The sequence below is a fragment of the Hippocampus comes genome, unplaced genomic scaffold (genome assembly GCF_001891065.2).
Source record: "Hippocampus comes isolate QL1 unplaced genomic scaffold, H_comes_QL1_v1.1 scaffold90, whole genome shotgun sequence".
In the NCBI taxonomy this organism is placed as follows: Eukaryota; Metazoa; Chordata; class Actinopteri; order Syngnathiformes; family Syngnathidae; genus Hippocampus; species Hippocampus comes.
The window spans coordinates 52,726-76,715 of NW_017804912.1; the positions used below are offsets into that span (position 1 = coordinate 52,726).

Genomic DNA, 23,990 nt, shown 5'->3' on the forward strand with positions numbered 1-23,990 from the left:
GCCTGCGTGGGTTTTCTCCGGCGACCCCGGATTCCTCCCACATTCCAAACACATGGATGGCAGGTTAATGGCACATTCTAAATTGTCCCTACGTGTGATTGTGAGCGTGAGCAGTTGTTCGTCGATATGTGCCCATGCGATTGGCTGGCAACTAGTTCAGGGTGTCCCCCTTGTATAGGCTCCAGTACGTCACGAGACCCTTGTGAGGATAACGTATCAGAAAATGGATGGGTGGATGGAACATGAAGTAGTGCTGTTGTACCATCAGGCCACGACCAAGTACATGACTCGTGATTTGCTTCCAATGACGTGCCGGGCCAGATATGGTCCACGGGCCTTTAGTTTGACACCTTCCAGAATGGCCAAACAACAACAACAAAAAACATCATTTGGAGATTGACTTTAGTGTTTCGCGTGTGAGCTTTTGTCTGCCGAGCTCAGTAGACGTAATCAAATGTTTGCTCAACAATTGCTGATTTGTTTGGCGAAAGCTTCTGAAAAGTACTCCATCTGCCTTGAGGCTGGATTATAGATTATACCGGTCATCAGATCATAAAATGACCAACAACGCAGGATTTACTCTCGTTCCAAATCAAATAATCATCTGGACAAAACAACACGCGTTAGCCTAGAGGACATCCGTTTGCTCGGATGCCATTTTTAAGGCGGCGTGCCGAGTATGCAGGCAGTAAAATCGTCCGGGGGGGCCCAGTGGAGCCAAAATGTTAACCGTAATGGCGGCACGAATGTGACACATCAGCAATAAAAGGTGGTGTAAAATAAACGCCGGCCCGCCAAATGGAGCCATCTGCGTCGCTGTTAGCGGCCTCTGCGCTCCCTTTGTTGGGCGCCATTCGTTCATTTATTTCGGCATGATGATGATGCTGCTCTTGCGGGAGATGAAAGCAACTCCAAATGGCAGCTGGCAAACTAGCGGCTAATGTAAGATAGCAAGACGGTGTTGGGACTCGTTTCTTACTCCCTAAACGCTACATCGGGCCTTTTGAAAAGTCAACTACAATGATCCCGTGACTTTAATTTGTCCAGTGATTCAAATCGCGTCACTCTTGAATCATCTGTCCCCATTCAAATGAATTTCCAGCTCCCCATAAAACACCTTCAAAAATATTCGTTAGCTTCGTCAATGGCGTTTCACATTGCGTGTTAGCATTGAGCTAGCAGATTTGTGGTTGAGTTAAATACACATTGCGTAACTCTCTTTATATTATGTTTGAACTTCAACCCCTGCCGTGCGGTGATGAGAGAGCAGGCAAATAATGAGTGACTGCTTCCAAACCTTGACATACAAGTTTAATTGAGGAATTAAACTTGTTAGTCGAGGTATAGCAAGTGATTCGAAACACGGCTAAAAATTTATGTTTTCAGTCTGTGCGCATTCATGGAGCAAACTGCTCAAATCGTCGTTGTTAGGAATACCAAACCGGGCCAGACTTCCCACAGCAGCCTCAGGTGCTCCAAAACGCTGCTTTATCTCGTTCTCTGTGCTGTGTGTGTGTGTGCGTGTGTGTGTGTGTGTGTGTGTGTGTGTGTGTGTGTGTGTGTGTGTGTGTGTGTGTGTGTTTTTCCTGGGCTGCCCGTCCCCTGCAGCAGCGCCATCGATTTCCTCCGCCAATGAGATTTACGTCGTTTACCGCCGGCCTCAGATGAAAACTCACGATCATTTTAGCCGCAAGTATTTTACACCCCCCCCCCACGCCCTCAAAGCAAGGTACCTTTCTCGGGGGCCTTCGGCGAAAAGAACGCTAAACGTTCCCAAGGCGGACAAAAGGTGCGCTTGATTCGCCCAAATCCAAGTGGTGATCTATTTTCGAGGGGTAGCGAGCGGACCTGTGAATGACTCCATTAACACTCGGTGTGTGTGTGTGTGTGTGTGTGTGTACACACGTGCGTGCGGTCTTGGCGACTGTCATTAGTCGCGCAGTCACTGAAGCATGAATTGTAATTTACCTGGGAAGTCACAACTCTCAGATCCGGGCGGGAAATCCAATGCAAGATGGATGCCTCGGGGGAAATCGCTTTTCTCGGCGTAATCATCTTGGAAACAAACAGCAGCGAAAATGCAATTATCTCACAATAATGGCAGGCGAAATGCTGAGAGATGGTGTCACCAGAAAACGAAATGAATCAACAACGAAAAGACAATGCGACAAAACAGAAATCATCAGTTCATGCGCAATTATGCCCCCAAGGGGCTGTGAGCAGCGTGACATCAGAGCGATTTGGAGCTTGTGCCTTGCATGCCATGACCTCATCGGGGGTCTAATCTGGAGAATTTCTATTCGATTTGGACAAAAGAACTGCGTTGCCCGTGCGCATGATTTCGGATCTAGATTTGATATCGTGTAGCACCTTTGTGGCACAAATTTCCGATGACCTTGTTTTTGGGAATGTGGCGGTTGATTTGGATCGACCTTACAAAAGAATCATGAATTCAGAGTGGCGTGGCGTTGCATTTTTCCTGGATGATGGTCTGAAATGCTCCTGTTGTTTTGCTCACGAGTTCGCAGAAGGAACTTGGAGTGACTTTCCATTCCAAAAAAAAAAAATTATACGATTTGGTCATTTTGTCTAATGTGCAGGTTGATTTGCGTCAACTTTACAAACTGAACCATAATTTTGAGTGGCACCCCATTGCACTTTTTCATTGATGAAAGGCTTACGGTTCTTCATTTACGAGAATGCAACAGTTGACTTATGCTCAACCTCCCAAAAAAAAACCCTCAAATTTAGACTGACATTTCTGGTGGTCTTTTAAAAAGCAACACCGAATCAGAGTACCGGTAGCATCTCTGTTCAATATCATTTCTCAACCAAAGTCTACCGGATGACTCAAAAGTTTTTCTGATATGGTCTTGCGCATAGCCGAGTCAATGGCATTAGGGAAAAGTATCGGGAAGATGATACATCCCTGTGGCACACCACACCCTCTAAGGAATCCTTCAGTGAGATTGCCCTTCGCATAATAAGGATCGCGATCAGGTTCCTGCAGGGCTTGCTGATCAGCTGATCATTTGAATTAGGTGTGCTGCAGGAGGGGGACATCCAAAACGGGCTGGAAGATCGGACTCGGGCGCCCCTGATCGAAAGCACACAGGGGCGGCGAGGGGGTGATTCCGAAGCCAGCCCGTGTGAAATGTCTCCTTTCTCAGACCAAAGCGGTATCGCAAGGCACGGTGGCGCAAAGCTAAAAGCCAATTATCGTCATCTTAAATCGCCGCCGCGTTGTTTTGCTCTGACGGCCAGCGTCGCCGTCGATTGTGTCCTCATAAGCCGAATGGCTCTATTAAAAAATGAAATGAAAAATGCGGCGGGCAGTTTGATTTCCCCGCGGGCTCCTTGGCGTCCCCGTGCAGGCGCTGGCACAATTAAATAAAGAAGCGTAATGAAGTAAATCTCATTTGGCCACAAGCGCGGGCCCGGCCCATCAGCGCTTGTCGCAGCTCGGCGCTACAAATATTGATTGTGTGTCCTGGACTGTCGCAATAACCGATGGCGGCTGGCTTTAAGAGCAGCCTTTCCTTAAACCACTTCTCTCGCGCTGTGCGTGTGTGTGTGTGTATATCAGATTTATATGTCCATCATAAAGTGGATTTACATCTGGCGGCGAGTCAGCGCTTCTCGGCTGTCAGTTTGGCGCGATGCGCCACTCGGGATGACGCAGTGCCGCCACATAAAAGTAATGAAAACGTCCTGTTAGACGCTAACCAGGAGGCCCGGTGATGCCGGGTCGCTACGATAAGTGTTCACCTAAGTGTGGTTGGCTATTGTCACTTACGCTACATAATTAGCATGAGGGCTAATATTCCGAATCAAACACTTGGCGGACTTCTTTGTTTATCTGTGTGATGTTTTAGAGTGCTGGTAAATTTGACAATTTGAACAGATGTTCATCGATGATTAAGTTTGTAATTTCCGATTTTCTAATTTCCTGCTTCACTGCACTTTCCCGTAACCGCAATCTGATTATTATTGTATTTGCGGAATATAAATTAAGCCATAAAATCCACCCGTTTTTGTCTATCTCGGGCGGCAGCTATTTGCCACGGCTCACCTGTTGTCTGAAGCTGAGCCACGATTGGCTGTTTTCGTGCAACTGTGATGTCATTTTCACTTGACTGAAAGTGGCAAAATGGCCGCGCCCTGAGAGTGCGACAAACGGGGGAATTTTGCTGCTTAACTCATATTCCACAAACACAATATTAATCTGATTTTTGGACAAGTGGAGGCGCATTGAACCGATTGTAATTGGGGGTGGATTTCCCCTTTAAGTATATCAGAAACAGAAAAAAGCATGCTTGTTAGCTATGGGGGACTCTGCCCACCTTCATCTTTTTTAACTAACTTTGCGACCCATGTTAAATGTCATTTTTAATTTTTTTATTTATTTTTATTTTTTGTCATCTCGCTGAAAAATGGAGGGCGGGCCGCAAATGGCCCCGGGACCTATTTTGGCCACCTCTGATTTAATGAGTACTTGGTCGGCCTTCAGTGAATTGAGTGACATGTCACTTTGTGGCCTGTTTCCATGACAAAAGTTGTTTTCTGAAACGTCGCAGTTGATTGTGCTGCCTTCCCAAAAGTAACTCCAATTGAGGATGACATTCTTTTGCCATTTTCTCAGAGAAAAAAAAAAAAAAAATTTAATTTCCGGTTATCCTGTATAGTCGTTGAGCTGTCAAAAAGCATGGGAGCAAATTTCCTGACGGTAATAAAAAGATGAATGGCGGTGGAACTGAGGCTGGCATTCCCGCTGGACCGCCCCAGCTACTCAATGTGTATGGATTTAAAAAAAAAAAAAATTTTTATGCTGCCACTTGTGGAGTCTATGAATGGACTAATGTGTCAACAGCAGCGGATGATGGCCTGGGCATGTATCGGTGCAAATTGGCATCCGTTCACCCATCAGCCAATCTCACTGGGAAACAGTGCGAAATGTTGCCGTGGCTTTTTTTTTTTTTACCTTGTCGGACAAGATTTTGATGGATTTGAGGCACTGCTAGGAGAGTCCACGGAAGACAACATCCTCCTGCGTGGCCGGTTGCCACAGAGACCAGGTTGGTGGCAACAAAATGTTGCACTTGCGTCGTTTTTGTTTCGTCAAAGATTTCATGGTTGTGCTTCTCTTTGTAATGCGTGCCTGTTTGCCCAAGTTTTTTGGTTCTTTTTTTTTTCCCCCCAAATCGATACTGCGCACCCCTTACAGGAGCATAGTCTGGGGTTGTTTTTTTTCTCCTCTCCCTATGTTTTTTTTTTTTTTTTTTCCAGGAAGCTGTAAAAGGCGACCCGGCGGACTTGCGCTCATTCTTTGTCTTTTTCTCTTGGACAGGTTATGTCTGTTCTATTTTGTTGCACCTTTTATTGCACCAAGACAATAAAGCTACTTTGCTACTCTGATTCTTCAACCAACAATAATTGGTTACTAAACAGTAATGTAAAAAAAAAAAAAAAAAACGACCGTTTTGCAAATACATTTTTATCCTATTATTCAATTAATCGATGGAATAATCATTAGACTCATCAATTTTTCAAAAAATATTTGCTAGTGACAGTCCTGTTTTGAACATAGCAGCATGCCCATTTCTAAGAGGGTGGCCGCGTTTGAGCAACCATATTTTCTCTGTCGCTTACTTTTATGAGGGGGTTTTAACGGTGATTATCAATGCGTAATTGAGTATTTTCCACAGCGTTGATTGCGTGTGAAGGTGCCGCCCGATAGAGCGAGGGAGAGTGTCTTAATGAAATTCATGAAAAATCATATTATCCACATTCCCGGGTGGCTGCCAGTGCCAAGACGAAACCTCTGGCAGGGCTTCAAGACACACTTTATCTCGCAACAGCCAGCTGTCGCGCGCACACGCCGCCAGGCTGGAAAGTTGAGCAGTATTTGTGATTATTTAGCACGGGGAAAATTGTTTGGAAAAATTCACCAGTGAGGCTTTAATCCGGTTAAGTTCCCTTTGTTGACTTTTAATCTTTGCACTTCGCGTGTGTGTGTGTGTGTGTGTGTGTGTGTGTGTGTGTGTGTGTGTGTGTGTGTGTGTGTGTGTGTGTGTGTGTGTGTGTGTTTATGTATGAGCAGTATTTGTGATTATTTAGCACGGGGAAAATTGTTTGGAAAAATTCACCAGTGAGGCTTTAATCCGGTTAAGTTCCCTTTGTTGACTTTTAATCTTTGCACTTCGCGTGTGTGTGTGTGTGTGTGTGTGTGTGTGTGTGTGTGTGTGTGTGTGTGTGTGTGTGTGTGTGTTTATGTAAACGTGCGCGTCTTTTGTGCGTTAAGCCTATCAGGGCCGACCACGGCGGGATTTGGGCTCCGAAATCCATCTTTACACGTAGCCAGCGTTCCGTGTTTTCCCATCGACGTGCGTTCCGAGCAGCCCTCTGTGGTCAAAGTCCGTATCGGTGTGCTTTCAAACGCGGTGAGGTGACCCTCGCTCTGTTTGCTCGCCGCCCGTTTTGTTGTGCCAGCTTGCCACCAAAGCGCCGTAATTGACACAATAGCCGCTAGTTGATCCGAGTGGTCCACGTGAAATCCCGAGGATGACTTCAAAGGCGACATGATGACCATTTTTGGGCACAATTTGAAAAGAGTGGATCTTCACCCAGCCTAGCCTCAAAGTCATGGGCGGAGAAACTCTATGAAAGGGGCGGGATTATGTGAAGTATATTTCCATATTTTGGAAAGTTAAAAAAAGCTGCAATTAAGTGAGTCGAGAACCTTTGCGTCCTGCTTTGCTGCTGTCTGCTATCAGCTTGTTGCCAAGGAACTTAGTTGAAGTGAGATGAGGAGCTTGGCGTAGTGCTTTTCTGCCACCTAGTGTCGTCTTGCTGCCAAGGAACTAGGTTGAAGTGAGTTGGGCAGCTTCATTTCGTGCTTCATCGCCATGTATGTGCAATCTTAAACCTGTTCAGGGGGAGCGTTAATTACTCGCCAATTGTCACTCGGCCCCTACATCCCCCAATTAGTGCTTTCCTATTTAGCTAGAGCTTTGTTGTTATGTTTCGCAACTTTTCCGACCCCTCGAGCAGCCTCCACCCCAAAAAAATGGACAGGCAACAAATGTGGCCACTTGAGGCGACGGTGAAAAAGTGCCTGTTAACCTCCCCGCTGTGGTTGAGCTTATCGTGCTGCAGTGGTGGAAGATGCGTCAAGATCTCCTTTGAAAGGTTGGTAAGGAATCCCCGTCGATAATTCGCCGTACGTCCGAGTGTGGCCCTTTGCTTGTTTTTCTGCCGACGCGAGCGGTCAGAGCCAAAACTGCCAGCGACATCTCCTTTGTTCCGCTCCACTTTCTTCCTGCACTCGCATGTGGAGCAGCGGTGTGTTAAATCCGACGGCGTGGCTGTTTTTCCACGCCGGCGTAGATAATGAGTGAGCATCTGCAGCCAGCAGGTTCGCAGGAAAGGAGGGCGGAGTGGCACGCACGCACGCACGCACGAGCTTTCCAAGAACGGATGCATCATGGGAAATGTTGGACCGTCATTGCCCATCTTCTTTTAATTGCTTTTACCGTTGCTGTTGATTTTGTAGATGTAGTCGACCACCCTCTTTTTTTTTTTTGAAGGTTTGGTCAGGGTCTGTTGAAAAATTTGGTCTCTAAATTCATGGTAGCACCTCTTGACTTGTTGACTTGAAACCCATGCAAGTGGAAGCATCCATGAAGAATGGGAAAGACAATATATCTGTTTTTAAAATTAGATGCGTGAACGCGAGCTGTGGCTGCAATTAAGCATAAATCGGGTGCGGTGCGATTGCGAGCAGGCGCCGCGCTCTCGAGCAGAACAAAGCTGACGGCGCTGACGCCTTGTTTTTGATTGGAGGATTAAATGGATTTACTTTCATCACTTTGAAGCGCTTGTTTAATTAGCACATCACACGGCGCGTCAACTCCGCTGACATGCGACTGCTAAACCGTGAAAATCTTGTTGAAATAAAGGCGACGGCACCCGCAGGTGGAGCACATGCAGTACGCCCGCAAAGTTTTCACAGTGCTTCGCTTTTTTTTTTTGGTGTTGTGTCAACCTGTGAGTGTTTTCGCTGACGTCCGCCTCGCATCTTTTCCTTAGTGAGCTTCCGGGACTGCGACGACGGCAGCGGCGGAGGGAAGGTGCGTCTCCAAGCTGACGACGCGTCCGATTTCCACGTAAGCCAGGATGGTGTGGTCTACACGCTGAATCACACCGGACCAGGGGAGAAAACGGCGCTGATCTACGCTCGAGACCCTCACACCAGACAGATCTGGAAAACCAGAGTGCACCTTCTAGTCCAGCCCTACTCGGAGAGAAATGGACGGGTGAGAGCAACGATATCAAGTGGCACAGATTTTTCTATCTCCACTCAACTAGAGAGCACTTTGAAAACAACCACAGCTGCATATCAAGTGCTATACATCAAGTAACAATCAAACAAACGGAGGGATAACGACATACTGTACCTACAGGAAGCAAATACAATGAAAGCAGTAGGATTCCCAATATTGATCCCTGTGGAACACCACACAGCATTGGGGCAAAATGGGACCGAGAAACCATGAGTAACACAAAAAATTCTGTCTGCCAAATAGGATCCAAACCCCTCGAGAGCACGGCCACTAATGCCCACCTGGTCGGGGAGGATTGGAAGATGAGTTTTGGGATCATAGCTTAAAGTATATCTTTGCTTGAAACGATTAATATAGAAAATTCTAAACATTTTTAGGGTTTTGTTTTGGGGGGTTTTTTTGTGGGGGGGTATGCGGTACACTGTAAAATCACAGCAATCAGGCATTTCTTTGGCAGAATGTTGATTGCCGCAGACACAATGCGAGTCAAAGGGCCGTCTGTTATTTTGTTTTGCGCATAATGGTGTTAATAAGCGCACATTTAGCCCGCCTCTGAGTGTCTCCTCTCGCCTAAGCACGCCTTGGAAGCCATCCAAGCAAACGAAGAGTGTCAACGCTCGCCGCTACGACCGGCGCTTGACTACACAGTACAGTGAAATCGCGCTCTTAGCGGGGGGTTGAGAGGCCAAGACGTATCACGATGAGCAAAAACGTGGCCCTCGTGAAAACGTTTACAACTGCCCGTGTTCATAGGATGACCCTGACCCGTTTCTATTCGCCATTTGATTACGTTTTCGAGTGACACATAAAAGGACGGGGCTTCTTTTTGTTAGCTGCGCACTTGCTGTGCTGTTTGCAACGGATCCGCTGTTAACGCAAACCACTGCAGATAGACATGCGGACCTTTCGGAGCTTTTCGTGGAATCAACTGGAGCCACGCGACTGTTCGCCATCTAGTCGGCCGACTAGCGGCCTGCGGTCAATGCGAGCTACACCTCCGCTAACATGGCACCATAGCATTCTTTTATTTCTATCCAGTATATGGGTGTGTAATGCAAAAAGCCATGACAAAAGTCAGTCAGAAAATGATCCACGTGGATAACGTTTTGGGATTTTTTATTTTATTTTATTTATTTATTGATTCTTTTAACTATAATTATCTCAAATTCATCGTCGCACTTTTCCACAAACGATTTTGCTTCTTGTGTCCTTTTTATGAGACTTTTATGACGGTTTATTCCCCGGGCAACGTTTAAGCCGGCAAACGGCGCCTGAGAATGTCTGAGGTCAGGCACTTTTTTTTCTTTTATTACAAGCCAGGGAGAAGCATCCGCTGCCGTTTCTCGGTGGTGACCCACCACCATGATGGAGCTGTGCACTCACGCACACACATGCACACAAAGTGGCAGGTGGCGGCCATTTATCAAAGGGACAGTAATGAGGTCATTAATCCAAGACCGTGCAATGAGAGCAGATATACGTACAGTACATGCAGTCGCAGAGCGGGTCTCTGTGTGTGTGTGTGTGTGTGTGTGTGTGTGTGTGTGTGTGCACGTATGTGTGTGTGTGTGTGCGTGCTTGCTTGCGATTGTGTATGTAGAGGACAGTGAAAGTGTGTGTGAGGGACAGATTGCATGTGTTCCAGTTGGCGTGTGTTCACGGTCCCGTTTGACGCTGTGCGTGCATGCGCAGCACATGACGCTTGTTTACCTCGTCTCGCAGGTGAAGCCCGGTGATGCAACACTGACTCAGCGTGCAGCCGAGATGAAGACGTTGTTTCCGTGGCGCAGCGGCGGCGGCGGCAGCCGCGCGGTCGTCAGGGGCGACGGTGCTCTGCGGCGAGTCAAGAGGGACTGGGTCATTCCGCCCATCAACGTACCCGAGAACTCGCGAGGACAGTTCCCCGAGGACCTTGTCAGAGTAAGACACACGCAACGCAACAGCTGCAAGCACACTGGAGACAACACATTTGCGATACAGGCGGCAACTTTTTGTTTGCAAGCTAATATAATGTTGTCATGGCGCAATATTTGATCACGGGAATCTCGTCCAACACCACCTGATTGATTCATTAAGCGTGTTCCGATCGTTCATGCACATATTAAAAAAAATAATAATAAATGACATATCAGCAAGAGGAAAGCCGCTTTTTTTTTTCCCATATTAACAATTTAATGCAGTCTGACAGTTGCAGCGATCCGAAACGAAAAGCGCACCCCGAGGCGTGGCGGTTAACCCTCGCTCCGAGCGTACTCGCCGCCGGGCCCAGTAGGCCAGATGTACATTTTCATTATTCATCCCAAAGTGATTGGAGAGCCTGCGAGGGGAAAACATCTCCATCCTGTTTCCGGAGCGAACGCAACAAGAAATCTGATCCGTGAAGGCGATCCACTGTTGCCGTGGTGACCGACAAGAATCCTAAAACCTTGGACGGCACCTTTAAGAGCAAAGGGATTCTTTTGAACTTTATATTCTGATTCCCTCACGCCGGAAATATCCACCTGTCCGCGATTATTTGAAATCTTGATTAGCAGGACCCCCGACCTATTGTCGCTCTCTGCTCACCATGCGTCCCACCGCACACACGCAGTCAAAATGAGCGTCACTGGAAGAAATGGTCACGTGATACGCAGCTTCGTGTCTTGGAGCATTCCCGTTGAAGCTTTCGATTCTCGGCTTACCTTACAAGTGGTCTTTGAGCTTGCAAAATTTGAGAACCCCCCCCCCCCTCGTTTTCGAGTCAGTCCTTGCCTATTCTTTCCGAGTACTTCATCCGTCCTCTCTCTGTGCTGCAGATCCGATCAGACCGGGACAAGAGCTGGATGCTTCGCTACAGCGTAACGGGTCCCGGGGCCGACCAGCCGCCGACGGGCATCTTCATCATCAATCCCATCTCGGGTCAGCTGTCCGTCACCAAGCCTCTTGACCGGGAGCACATTCCCAACTTTCATGTAAGTTCTGGATGGGGAGGGCGACAGCTTTGCGTTTTTGTTTTTTTTTTAATTCAGGGCCCAGGATGCGCTGCCAAGGCCCTTTTCACATATCTCGCTGATGATTAATTCACAAATAGACTGGTTCATGTTTATCTCGAAAACACTCATTGGCTCGAGTCCAGCCTCTCATCGCTTTGTGCTCGCCATGCTCACCACCTGCACTGTGCGCTCCAGCAGGTTTAGGAAGCTCTTCGTTACCGCAGCCAAATCGGGGCTCCCGGGTTTATTTTCAACGTTGCTCCCAAGCTGAGCAGAATATAATTCTCTCTCATGCTTGGAAGATGAAAAAGTTGAAGGCGTCCACCGAAGTCACCCGCCTCTCCGGGAGACGAGCGTATAACCTTTTTGATCGGAAGCCTCGCGACGGAGCACCGGGGAGCGCAAATCTGGAGTCGCAGCAGGCCCATTTGCATTTAAGCCGCACGATGAATATTCATGGCGCTGGATGTAGTTGTCACAAGTGTGAGCCGAGATGGGCCGCCATGTTTATTCATGAGGGAGACGACGCCCTAAACGAATGATTGGCCGAAGGTCGCAGGCCAGCCAATGGCTGTATTCGTCATATTTGGCCTTTTTTTTTTTTTTTTTTTTTTTTGTGAAACGCCCGACGCATTCATCAAGCTCCTGCGCCGCGCTGACAAGAACAAGGCAAGGCGAAGGCTGGCCAGCCAGGCGTCTAATTGGCCCGATGCTGAGAGTCAAGCATTGGCGCCGGTCCTTTTGTTCCTCTTTGATGCCAATGCTGAGAGACAAGCGTGCAAGGTTAAAAAAAAAATCAAATAAAACAGTGACAAATTTACATGAAGAGTATTGGTAAACATAAATAGAACTGCATACCATAAACGGGAGATGATTACACGAGCTCGGGGTGTCCAATATACATTCCGTGACTGTTCTCGCAACCCCACGGGGCACATTTGCACGCTCGCAGAGGATTGCTGTGCGATTGGAAAAACATGTGCGTCTTTCCTCATTGAAATGAATGGAAACAACATTCATCTGTTCCAGCCGTGAAGCGTCCCAAAAAAAAAAAAAAAAACATTATGGCAAGGCAGCCTAATTGAACTCAGCCATGTTGTTGTGCTTATGTGCTCAAAGTGTAATTGTCATCGCTTTATGTTTTGTTTGACGTGAATTTAAATACAACTAAAACGGTATTTGGGCATGACCCATACTGCACTTTGAGAATGTGTGGAGTGAAAACGGACGGATGGACCCTAAAATGTCCGCTTCATGCCAAAATGGCAGACTTCCTGTCACTTGAGACCTGTTTTTTTTTCAAATGTTATGTTGCCAAGTGAAATTGGCTGCAGGGGCTGAATTTTCTACAGCTAAAAATCAAGGAGTGTGACCAAGACATTTGAATTTATGAGTTTGCAAATTTTGTCCACGAATAAAAACGACAGAGAGTTTTGGGAGAGGGTTTTCGCATCGCGTATTTGCCCACATGAATCTCAAACAAATCTACAAACCAAAAACTGCTGCTGTTCTCTATGAGAATGGGACCACCCAGAGGCGCTAACGCTAATGTAGCCTCATGCTGGACTGTGTGTGTGTGTGTGTGTGTGTGTGTGTGTGTGTGTGTGTGTGTGTGTGTGTGTTGCCCACAGTTGCGCGCCCACGCTGTGGACCTGAACGGCAACCAGGTGGAGACACCCGTGGAGATCCACATCAACGTCATCGACCAGAACGACAACCGGCCTGAGTTCATGCACAACATCTTCAATGGCAGCGTGCCGGAGGGCTCCAAGCCGGGTACACACACACACACACACACACACACACACACACACACACACACACACACACACACAGACAGACCTACTCACTTGCACAGTTCATCAAAGTGAAATGTCACTTTAGACAAAAGATTATTTGCTAGCTTGATGCTAACTTAAAATGGGAAATTCCATAGACGAGCTAATGAAAAACGTCCCATAGATCTTCTAGCAATTGTATACCTTTAAACTACTACGTTAACCAAACAACGTTTTCAATGCAGAGTTTCTGCCAGCGGTTTAAGAAAACTATAAAATGACTACTCGGAAAGTGCTTCTGGTGGAAAATATATTCGTGAAGAAATGTCTGCTTGACAAATATCGATGGGGTTGTTGCTAGCGATGTGTACGTGTTTTACGAAAGTCAGCTTTTCCTGTTTTATTGGCAGATAATGGTCATTTCATTTCATCACGTTACTTTTTATTTTATTTTTTTAACGTGCTCTCTTCTTTCCCGCAGGGACCTTTGTGATGACTGTGATGGCGGTGGACAAGGATGATCCCAAGACGGCCAATGGGATGCTGCGATACAAGATCCTGACTCAGAGTCCCCAAAGCCCGTCCTCCAACATGTTCACCATTAACAACAAGACTGGTGACATCATCTCCGTGGCAGCAGGCCTGGACCGCGAGGTGTGTGCGTGTGCGTGTGTGTCTGTGTGTGTGTGTGTGTGTTGGGGAGACGGGTAGGTGGGGGTGTGCGTTGGCCATATGGAAGCTCCGCCTGTCAACGTCTGTCTGGCCCGCAGCGCTTCCCCGCAGCGCGAAGACAGATTGTGTCTTTTTTTTTTTTTTTTTAGTCATAATCCAACACTAGTAGAGCCGGCAAAATGTTCTCGCCATTCCGCCGGGCACGCCATTTGTCATTTGCATGCCAGCATGGGGCCGTCAAAAAGATGGAGACTGCCGACGCCCGTCGATAATTCACTCGATGACAGGCTCAGATGGCGCACCTGAGGAGTACAACTCCAAATTCGGACTGAACCGCGTCCTGTCACGCCGTCGTGGATGTCGATTGTATCGCCTTGTCGTTGGCCTGAACGGTATCTGCTCACGCAGCAATGAAAGTCAGTCAACAATTTTCACGTGGTCAACCGAATCGGGTTGATCGCACGTTCATGAGCGCGAATGTTGCGGCTGTCGACGTGCTAATTGCAGTCAATCTTGTCACGCGCTAATTGGAGGAAAATCGTCACTTGTCACATTTTGAAGTGCATTGTGTCGCTTCGCTAATTGGAGCAAATCGCCTCGCCGCGCGTGTGATTTGATGACCGTAAATCATAACGTACCGGAAATTGTATCGTAACCTGTCGCGTTGGAATCAGAGGAAATTGTATCGTATCTCGTCTCACGCTAATTGGAGCGAACCCGTATGGTATCGTATTCAAATTGGACGCCATCCGATCGCATCGTAATCGGAGTGAATCATACCTTATCACGCGCTACCTAATTTCGCACGCTGTGTTTTGTTTTCCAGAAAGTGTCTCAGTACACGTTGATCATCCAAGCCACCGACATGGAAGGCAACCCCACTTACGGCCTTTCCAACACCGCCACCACCGTCGTCAGGATCACCGACGTCAACGACAACCCGCCTGAATTCACCACCGATACGGTACGTCTCACGTCGAAGCGCCAAATTGCGCAACGTTTTCCTCCGCTAATCTCGCCCCGGGCGGCGTCTCGCGCAGTTCTTCGGCGAGGTCCACGAGAACCTGGTGAACGTGATCGTGACCAACCTGACGGTGACGGACAAGGACCAGCCGCACTCGACGGCCTGGAACGCCGTTTACCGCATCGTCGGCGGAGACCCCGACGGGCGCTTCTCCATCCCCACCGACCCCTCCACCAACGAGGGGCTCCTCACCGTGGTCAAGGTGAGAGAGCCCCCGACCGGACCGCTGCGTGTCACGCGGCGCTGATTCCCGCCGTCCGTTCCTCCTCAGCCCATCGACTTTGAGCTGACTCGCTCGTTCGTGCTGAACGTGGAGGCGGAAAACGAGGCCCCGCTGGCCCGCGGCATCCATCCGCCGCGCCAGTCCACCGCCACCGTCTCCATCCGCATCCTGGATCTCAACGAGAGTCCCGAGTTCAGCCCCAATCCCAAACCCATCAAGTTGGACGAGGGCATGCCCGCCGGCTCGATGCTCACCACTTTCACGGCGCAGGACCCCGACCGCTTCATGAGGCAGACCATTCGGTGAGAATCTCCGGGCGGGTTGCGGCTATGTACGGTCAACTTGCGGTTTTTGTTGTTGTTTGTTTTGTTTTTCATTTTGTGCTCGGCTGTCTCGCCGTCTCGACTCGAATATTTTACTGTAAGCTTTGGCGTCTTATAGTTGTGCTTTTGGGTTGTAGCTTGTTGCCTTCAAGTTGAAGGTTTTCGCCGTTGTGCTTTCACACTGCCATTTTGTTTTCAGCTTGTAGCATTTGACAGCTAGGTTGTGGCTACTTTTTGTCAGGTTTTGGTGTTTTGCAGTCAGGTTGTGGCATTTTTCTGTTTTTTTTTTTTTTTTTTTTTTTTTTTTTAACGGTGGGGTTAACAAACTGCAGCGGTATAGCGCCACCCGCTGCCGTGGAGGACTTGTTCTTCAGATTTTATTTATTTATCTTGCCTGAAGTATCGGCGGCTGGTATCGATACCTTGAATTAAGTCTTTTGCAGTCTGGTTGTAACTTCAGTCAGTTTGATTGCGGCTCTTCGCAGCCGTTCTTTCGCAGTGGCCTTGTGACTTTTTTTGCACTTGTTTTTTTTTTTTTTTCAGTTGGGTTGTCGCTTTTAGCAACTGGGTTTTTGGAATTTTGCAGTCATGTTGCAGGATTTGCAAGCCAAGATTTTTTCGCAGTCTCCTTGCAGCTTTTTACAGTCATGTTACAGCGTTTAGCAGTCAAGTGAATTTATGCAGCAGTGGTATTTTTGGAAGTCAAGTTGGAGATTTTTTTCGCAGTCTCCTTGCAGCTTTTTGCAGTCACATTACAAATTTTTACAGTCATGTTTCAGCGTTTGGCAGTCAAGTGAATTTATGCAGCAGTGGTATTTTTGTTGCGTCGTGGTGTTTTGAAGTCGTGGGTTTTTTTCAACGGGTTTGCGGCTTTTACCCGTGGCGCTTTTGAAGTTGGTTTGTGGTGTTTTGCAATCGGGCTGCAGCCTTTTGTCGTCGGGTTGGCTTGTAAACTTTGCAGTGGTGCCTTTGCGGTCGGGTTGTGGTTCGAGAGTGCGTTTTTTGCATTCCCACTTCATGAGTGAATAAATCTTGTCCCGTCGTGGAGCTTTTCACGCTCTCATTGCTCAGCAGTTTTGCCTCCAGGCGGAATTAAGATCCTGTTAAAATCAAAATGAAAAAAAAAAAAAAAAAAAACTGATCCCAGACCAGCAAGTTGGCCAGTTGAGCCTCCAGGACGTCTGCTTCGGCCGACCGTTTGTTACTAAATGGAGTGCTCCTGTCTTTGTTGCCTAGCAACAGCCAATGGGGGCGCTGACAAAAGGCACATGGACACTCAAACACACTCACTGTGTGTCTGTGTGTTGTGTGCCACACAGGGTTTGTGATGCCTCGTTATCGTTGTCGCTTTGTGTCCTCCGAGCAATGTTGACTCGTCAGTGTGTTTCGAAATATTTTGTCGTGTGTCAGTCAAAACACTGCAGTCAACATTGTCAGTGTGTCTCGAAATATTTTGTCGTGTGTCAGTCAAAACACTGCTTGGAAAATCAAGGGAACACATCATCAGTACATATTGCGCAATATCGTTGTCTTAAGGTCATCTTAGCTCTTCACAGAGGATCAAGAATACAGTGTATGTCAGTGACTAATGGTATGTTAAATGTCAAATGGTGTGACTGCACTGTTTGTGCTAAAATATCACGTCAAGGGTCATGTGTTAGCATTAGCGTTAAGCGGGACTGAACTTGAACAAAAGACTTTCTCTTGCTCCGCTTCACTTTCCGGGACGAGCCTTCAAAACGACATGAAAGAATTTGTCCCTCGCATGTGTTGGAAACCCTCAGTGGTTCATTTTGAACGGATTCCCTTGGGATGTGTCGTCGTGCGCAGTCATTTGCTTTTACTTCCTCTTCCTTATTTGAAATGGTTTTGATGTTCCTTCTAAATTGTTATTGAAATAAGGGACTCGACTATGCGTGGTTTAACCTAATGCGAGTGTGTAGAAATAGTCCAAAGTTTCAAACATTTCTACAGATGTAACCACTCTAATTAGCGCACGTCCTTTTTTTTTTAAATGTCTTCTCTTTGTTTATTTTTGGGCTAGCAGTGTGTGAATAAATTAGCCTTGGCTAACTAACAGCTGGTCTATCTCGTACCGACCGCTGCAGGTACTCCAAGATGTTCGACCCCGCCAACTGGCTGGAGATCGACCCGGTCAACGGGCGCATCTCCACCATCGCCGTCCTGGACCGCGAATCTCCGTACGTCAAGAACAACATGTACAACATCACCTTCATGGCCGCTGACAACGGTGAGACAACAGAAACGAGAACGAAAACAAGCACAACAGTTGGACAGAAGGCACAACTTTTGAGTCAAGCCAAGACCATTAACGTCGGTCACGCTAGTAATGCTATGTTAGCGTTTTGAGCAAACAACAACACCGCATTCTCCAGATAATACAAGCGATTACTGACCCTGGGGTAGACAAAGTAAAGGTGCCTCTGGTGATTGATTGATTGATTTTTGGACAGATTAAATGAACTACACAGACAGCCGCACGGTAACATAGCGATAGCGTTTTGAGCTAACAACCGCATAGCCTTAAGTAAGTTGGAAATACGACAATGGTTTGTTTATTTTCTTTTGATTCGGGTAACTCGGCCTAGCGTAAGTAGCATTGTGTTAGCCTTTTGAGCTAACAACAGCCACGCATTATTTTATGAATTCTGAATGCAAACAACCATACGCTAACTCGCCATTTTGTCAGCATTTTGAGTTCACTCCTGCGTACCATTATTTGAAGGAAAATGCTGAATTTACATGTCAATTTTTGCCGCTTTTCTTCGACTGTGCAGATGATCACGTAGCTTTATCTCATTCTGCTACGCCATGGTGTCATTTTCCCTATTCGTGACGCCTTGCCTGTCGTCTTGTTGGTCTCATCGTCCACCCTCCGGGGGACAACAGTTGTGTAGTGTTCACTGCCTACAATACTTGCATTTATTCCCCATGTTCCCAAATTCTTCCTCTGGTTCCGCCCATAATCGTTGGTTCTAGTCAGAGAAAAAAACTATTGTCTGTTGAAAATGGAAAATGGCCAGAGAGGAACGGAATGCCACAGCCGTGCTTCCGCTGTTTTGCACCTGGAAATGCCAAATCACCAGCTTCACTAAACACAGTGTGCGCGCGCGCGTGTGTGCGTGTGTGTGTGTGTGTGTGTGTGTGTGTGTGTGTGTGTGTGTGTGTGTGTGTGTCTTTTAAACGTGAATTCGTTTTGTGTACGTGTATGATTGTGTGTGTTTGTCTTGAATCTGGAATGTGTGTGTGTGTGTGTGTGTGTGTGTGTGTGTGTGTGTGTGTTTCATGTGCGTGTTTGATGCGATGGGTGCATCTTGTCTGTATCTGCGCATGTGTTTGATGTTGTGTGTTTTGTGCATGCGCGTCTGCGCAGGTGTGCCCCCCGCCAGTGGTACGGGCACCCTTCAGTTGTACCTGGTGGACATCAACGACAACGCGCCGCACGTCTTCCCTCCGGAGGTGGAGATGTGCGAGAGGCCCGAGGCTGGCGGCGGCATCATCAACATCACCGCTGTCGACCCGGATCTCGGTTCCAATGCCGGGCCCTTCGCCTTCGAGCTGCCCACCCGCCCGCCCGACATTCGACGCAACTGGACGCTCGGCCGACTCAGCGGTAAGCGGGCACGCTCGCTCATCTGACCGCGTTTTATTCAGTATGTCTTTCCTTCAACTAGTCTTTTTAGCAACAAAAAGTGACATCTCCAGAATTTTAAAATATCCCGTTTACATGATGACCTTGTCAATCAAAGTTGCTCTTCGAGCCAAAAGCGAACTAGCGAGCGCGATGCTCTTGCTCCGGCAGGTGAACACGCTCAGCTGCGTCTGCGCGCCGGCCCGCTGGCGCACGGCGTCTACGCCGTGTCCGTCGTCATCACCGACTCGGGCAACCCGCCCATGTCCAAGACGTCGTACCTGCGCGTCAAGGTGTGCCGCTGCGACCGCCACGGAGACTGCGTGGACGTGCAGCGCGTCATGGCCGCCGGCTTGGGCATGGGCGCCGTCATCGGCATCCTCATCTGCATCATCGTGCTGCTCGGTAAAACTCAGCAAAGTCAAGCAAAGTATTCACAACCCAAATAGGGTTTGGGTTTCAAATCAGCGGTGAAACAAGGGGTGGGGTTTCAAACTAGTGTTTAAAACTGGGGTGAAGATTTCAAAGTAGGGTTTAAAACCAGGGTTAGGGTTTCAGAGTAGGGTTAGGGTTTCAAACTAGGTTTTCAAACTAGGGTTCATGTTTCAAAGTAGGGTTAGGGTTTCATATTAGGGTTAGGGTTTCATGGTAGGAATTAAAATTTGGGTTAGGGCTTCAAAGTGGGTTCATACTTCAAAGTGGGGTTAGGGTTTCCAAGTAGGGTTTCAAAGTTGCCTTCGAGTTTCAAAGAGTTTTAAAAACAGGGTTAGGGTTTCAAATCAGGATTTCATATTAGGGTTAGGGTTTCATAGTAGGGTTTCAAAAACAGTTGGGGTTTCAGAGAATGTTTTCAATCTCGGGTTTTAGATTTCATATTTGTTTTTAAAACAAAGGTTAAGGTATCAAAGTAGGGTGGGGTTTAAAACCAGGGTTCGGATTTCAAAATTTCAATCTCGGGTTAGGTTCTAAATGTGGTTTTAAAACTAGGGTGAGGGTTTCTAAGTAGGGTTGGGATTTCTTATTAGGGTTACAGTTTCAAAGTAGGGTTTCAAACGAGGGTTAGGGTTTCAAATGTGGTTTCAAATTGGGGCCATTCCCAACCTTGCCAATCTGGAACAAAAGCTAATGTTGAAAAAAAAAATTGTTGCTTCGACATCTCGCGACTTGAACACGTTTGAGCGGAACTGGCGCCGCTCCAACCGGATTTGTGGCGGTGTGCGCTCAGTGTTGGTGCTGCTGTTGGGCGTGTGGATGAAAAGGCGCGACAAAGAGCGGCAGGCCAAGCAGCTCCTCATCGATCCCGAGGACGACGTGCGTGACAACATCCTCAAATACGACGAGGAGGGCGGCGGCGAGGAGGACCAGGTACGCGCCCGTCGGCGTCGCTTCAATTGCGAGTGACTCCACAGCGCCGCCGCTGGTCGCGGAGGCAAACTTTCACTTGATGGTGTCTGAGACGTGCGGCTTTGCGCTTGCACGCGTTCAGGACTACGACCTGAGCCAGCTGCAGCAGCCCGACTCGGCGGCGGAGGGCGAGTGCGGCGCCAAGGTCGGCGTCAGACGTCTGGACGAGAGGCCGCTTCATCACGACCACCGCTACCCGCTCAGGTCTGCCGCGCCGCACCCGGGAGACATCGGCGACTTCATCCACGAGGTATGCGGGTGTGCGCCAAACACCCTCCGCGACTTTTCATGGCCAGAGCGCGCGCACGCTCACAATGGGGTTGGCTCTGCAAACAAGAGTCAGGTTTCAAATGAGGTCTTCAAGATGGGGTTCTGGACTCTCGCTGGAGTTTGGGGTTAAAGTGTGTGTGTGTTTCTTGGTGCAGGGTGAGATCATTTCAAAATTTAAAGACGAATAAAAGAATCTTAGAATGGACGGGAAGGCCAGACGCTGTGTGGCTTGCATGTGCGTGTTGATTTGTTTGCGCACGTGTGTGTGTGTGTGTGTGTGTGTGTGTGTGTGTGTGTGTGTGTGTGTGTGTGTGTGTGTGTGTGTGTGTGTGTGTGCGTGTTCCAAATGGACGTGACTTGTCTTAATCTGTGGAATCTCCTCTACGAGAAGCGGGCGCCCCGTCTGTCCGGCCTGACCCAAATCCTCCCCACTGCGTCATCTGGCTTTTTTTTTTGTTGTTGTTGTCTTGCACAGCGCCCCCTGTTGTCCGTCTTCTGCACCACACACACATGCTCAAAACAAGCACTTAAGAGTTATTGGGCCCATCCTAAATATTGCAGCGATTGCACTGTGGCGAGCAAATATTTGTGGCAAAAATCAATTAATTTATTAAATCAGTCGCATTATTGGACGACTTTTGAATTCACGCATGCGTGAGTGTATTTGTGTGAGGACATGTGTGTGTCCTATGTTTGTGGCTTTGTGTGTATCTGGTGTTCGTGTCTTGATGAGTGTTTTTTGTGCGAGGACATGTGTGTCCTATGTTTGTGGCTTTGTGTGTATCTGGTGTTCGTGTCTTGTGTTTGTGTGCCTCGCCTGTCAATGTTTGTGTGTCTCGTATGCACTCGGCTGTGTTCGAGTGCCGTATTTTGCACCTTTCGCCGCCGTTCTTCGGTGTGTCTTGTCTTTGTGTGTCTCGCATGCACTCGACTGTGTTCGTGTGCCGTATTTTGCACCTTTCGCCGCCGTTCTTCGGCAGCCAGACCGGAGTCACGTTCCGTCTCGGGTGTTCGAAACAAAGTACTCAGAAATTGTGCGAAAAGAAGACTTCTCCGCCGGTTTTCCCTTTCCTCCGATTTTGCTCATGTGTGACGGGTCTCCTCCAGCGTTACGTCCCGTCTCGGGTGTTCGAAACAAAGCAATTATTTTAACGTACTCAGAAATTGTGCGAAAAGAAGTCTTCTCTGCCAGTTTTCCATTTCGCCGATTTTGCTCATGTGTGACGGGTCTCCTCCAGCGGGGAGTTAACAAGAAAGTCGGCCGGTTTGACCCCGGGGCGCCGCTCACCTGTCAGACTGCATGAAAGGGTCCGCACGGGTCAGGAGAAGCTTGAAGTGGGCTCCGACGGTCCGGACGGAGAAGTAATCCCGTAGCGAGGGCACTTTGGGGCAGGAGGGGAATCGCTTTCCTGACAGCGTTAACAGCCGATGACGCTCCGGGAATCGGAGAGGGACTCTTTTCGTGCAATTTTCACGTAGCGGGCGACTTTGTCGACGCTTGGGCCGAAACGATGAATCGCATACTTTGACGGTTGAAATTTCAGGGGCTGAAGGCGGCGGACAACGACCCGACGGCGCCGCCGTACGACTCGCTGCTGGTGTTCGACTACGAGGGCGGCGGCTCGACGGCCGGCTCGCTCAGCAGCCTGCACTCGGCCTCCAGCTGCGCCGACCAGGACTACGACTACCTCGGCGACTGGGGTCCCAGGTTCCGGAAGCTGGCCGACCTCTACGGCGGCGACGACTGAGGGCGGTACCGACCGCGCCCGACCCGTGAATCCGCCCCCGGCCCCTCGGGGCGCTTTTGATTCGGGACGCGTGGTGGAGACGCGGACTTCCACTTGAATCTCACACGAACACTGAGGTCAAACGTGCCTTTCTGTACATTCTCCTTGACTTGCGCTGGCTCGGACTGGTCGATTTGGAGCACCGGTAGGCAAAGTGTGGCCCGCGGGTCACAGGCGGTCCGCCGACTTTTTACGTTATCGAGACTCTTGTGATGAATTCAGCCCGGTTTTCCTTCAATTGATTATTTTTATTTTATTTGGTAAATGGATTTATTGTAAATAACTCAATAAGCACTGACGAAACATCGCAAAATATTCAATTGAATAATTGGTCAATGAATCATATTTGTTGGTCACAGGATGACAAGGTAACAAATGAGAATTACGCCCCCGACCCCCCATTTTTAATTTGTACTTTTTGATTTCGAATGGATTTTTACTCATTCCCAACACTTGACATGGACACTGGAATAAATTATAGTCATATTCTTATTTATTTTATTAAATGTTGTTAGTTATATTCATAACAAAAAAATACAATTTTACGTTTCACGTTACCAATCAAAAAATTAGCGTCCAATTGGAAAATTGATTCTAAAGTTCTAAAATATTAAATGTATGAAACAAGTACAATTAAAGAATGATCAAAAGTAGAAAGAATGTATTCATTCTGAAAATTATTTTACATATTTGACATCCACATTTCAGCATTTTTATTCATTAAATAATGGTTCGTGAATTATCAAAAGTTCTTCAACATTCTTTTGTCAACACTTTGAAGAAACGCAAGGAATTTATTTTTTTTTACTGATTCACTTAATTTAAAAAAATTAACTGATGGATTATTTAAAACAATCTCCAATCAAAGCCCTACAATAAACAATTGTAAAAATTTAAAACATCAAATCCAAACAACAAACGTGAAATAAATAACGTTTGACGTTTTTATTTATTCTAGTGTATATTATGAAATGAACAATTTTAAGTCTTTTTTTTTTCTTTTTTACATTCCCTTGGCGTATATGTCCATTTAAAAAAATTGCCCAATGCGTCCACAGTTTGAGCTGTGCACAAAAGTTGACATGATAAGAACAATAATTATTTTTGGCGAAAAGACATAGAACAATAATTATTTTGCGAGAAGACATGTACAGTAAACGCCAACCTCTTCGTTTTGGCGGTTCACCAAGTAAAAAATATGCCACCAAGGGCCACCAGAGGGAGCCGTCGTCACGGTAGCGCACAAGTTGGCCAAGCAACTGACGCCGAAGCGAAGCTTTGCTGTTTTTTGGCCTTGTTGTTTTTCTCGGGAGGGGACATTCCAGCTGGTTTCTCACTGTAAACTGTACAGATTTGACTCTTTGCTTTTTTTTTTTTTTTTTGGTTGGTTGGTTCTTTTTTCTTCTCTCTCTGGTTTTTTTAAAACGGTCGCAACCCTTGTACATGTTCTTTGGATTACACATTAAAATGTTTTTGCATGTTTCCAGCTTTTTCTCGTGACCAAACTGCAATTTTTCACCAGCGCCAATGCAAAATTTTTAAA

At 47.5% G+C, this 23,990-nt stretch overlaps 1 protein-coding gene across 1 annotated transcript in view; it reads left to right on the plus strand.

Annotated features, from left to right (window-relative positions):
• LOC109525264 (cadherin-2-like) overlaps positions 1-23,269 on the plus strand; it is a 35,052-nt gene extending 11,783 nt beyond the window's left edge. The window contains exons 3-16 of the mRNA XM_019885631.1: positions 8,089-8,315; positions 10,065-10,262; positions 11,138-11,293; positions 12,946-13,090; positions 13,574-13,746; positions 14,591-14,728; positions 14,805-14,990; positions 15,060-15,313; positions 17,443-17,585; positions 18,729-18,968; positions 19,158-19,391; positions 20,212-20,351; positions 20,473-20,640; positions 22,205-23,269. Of these exons, the coding sequence (XP_019741190.1) occupies positions 8,089-8,315; positions 10,065-10,262; positions 11,138-11,293; positions 12,946-13,090; positions 13,574-13,746; positions 14,591-14,728; positions 14,805-14,990; positions 15,060-15,313; positions 17,443-17,585; positions 18,729-18,968; positions 19,158-19,391; positions 20,212-20,351; positions 20,473-20,640; positions 22,205-22,408 (2,606 nt within the window). The 3' untranslated portion in view covers positions 22,409-23,269. The remainder of the gene's footprint in view (positions 1-8,088; positions 8,316-10,064; positions 10,263-11,137; positions 11,294-12,945; positions 13,091-13,573; positions 13,747-14,590; positions 14,729-14,804; positions 14,991-15,059; positions 15,314-17,442; positions 17,586-18,728; positions 18,969-19,157; positions 19,392-20,211; positions 20,352-20,472; positions 20,641-22,204) is intronic.
• Positions 23,270-23,990: the final 721 nt, after the last annotated feature.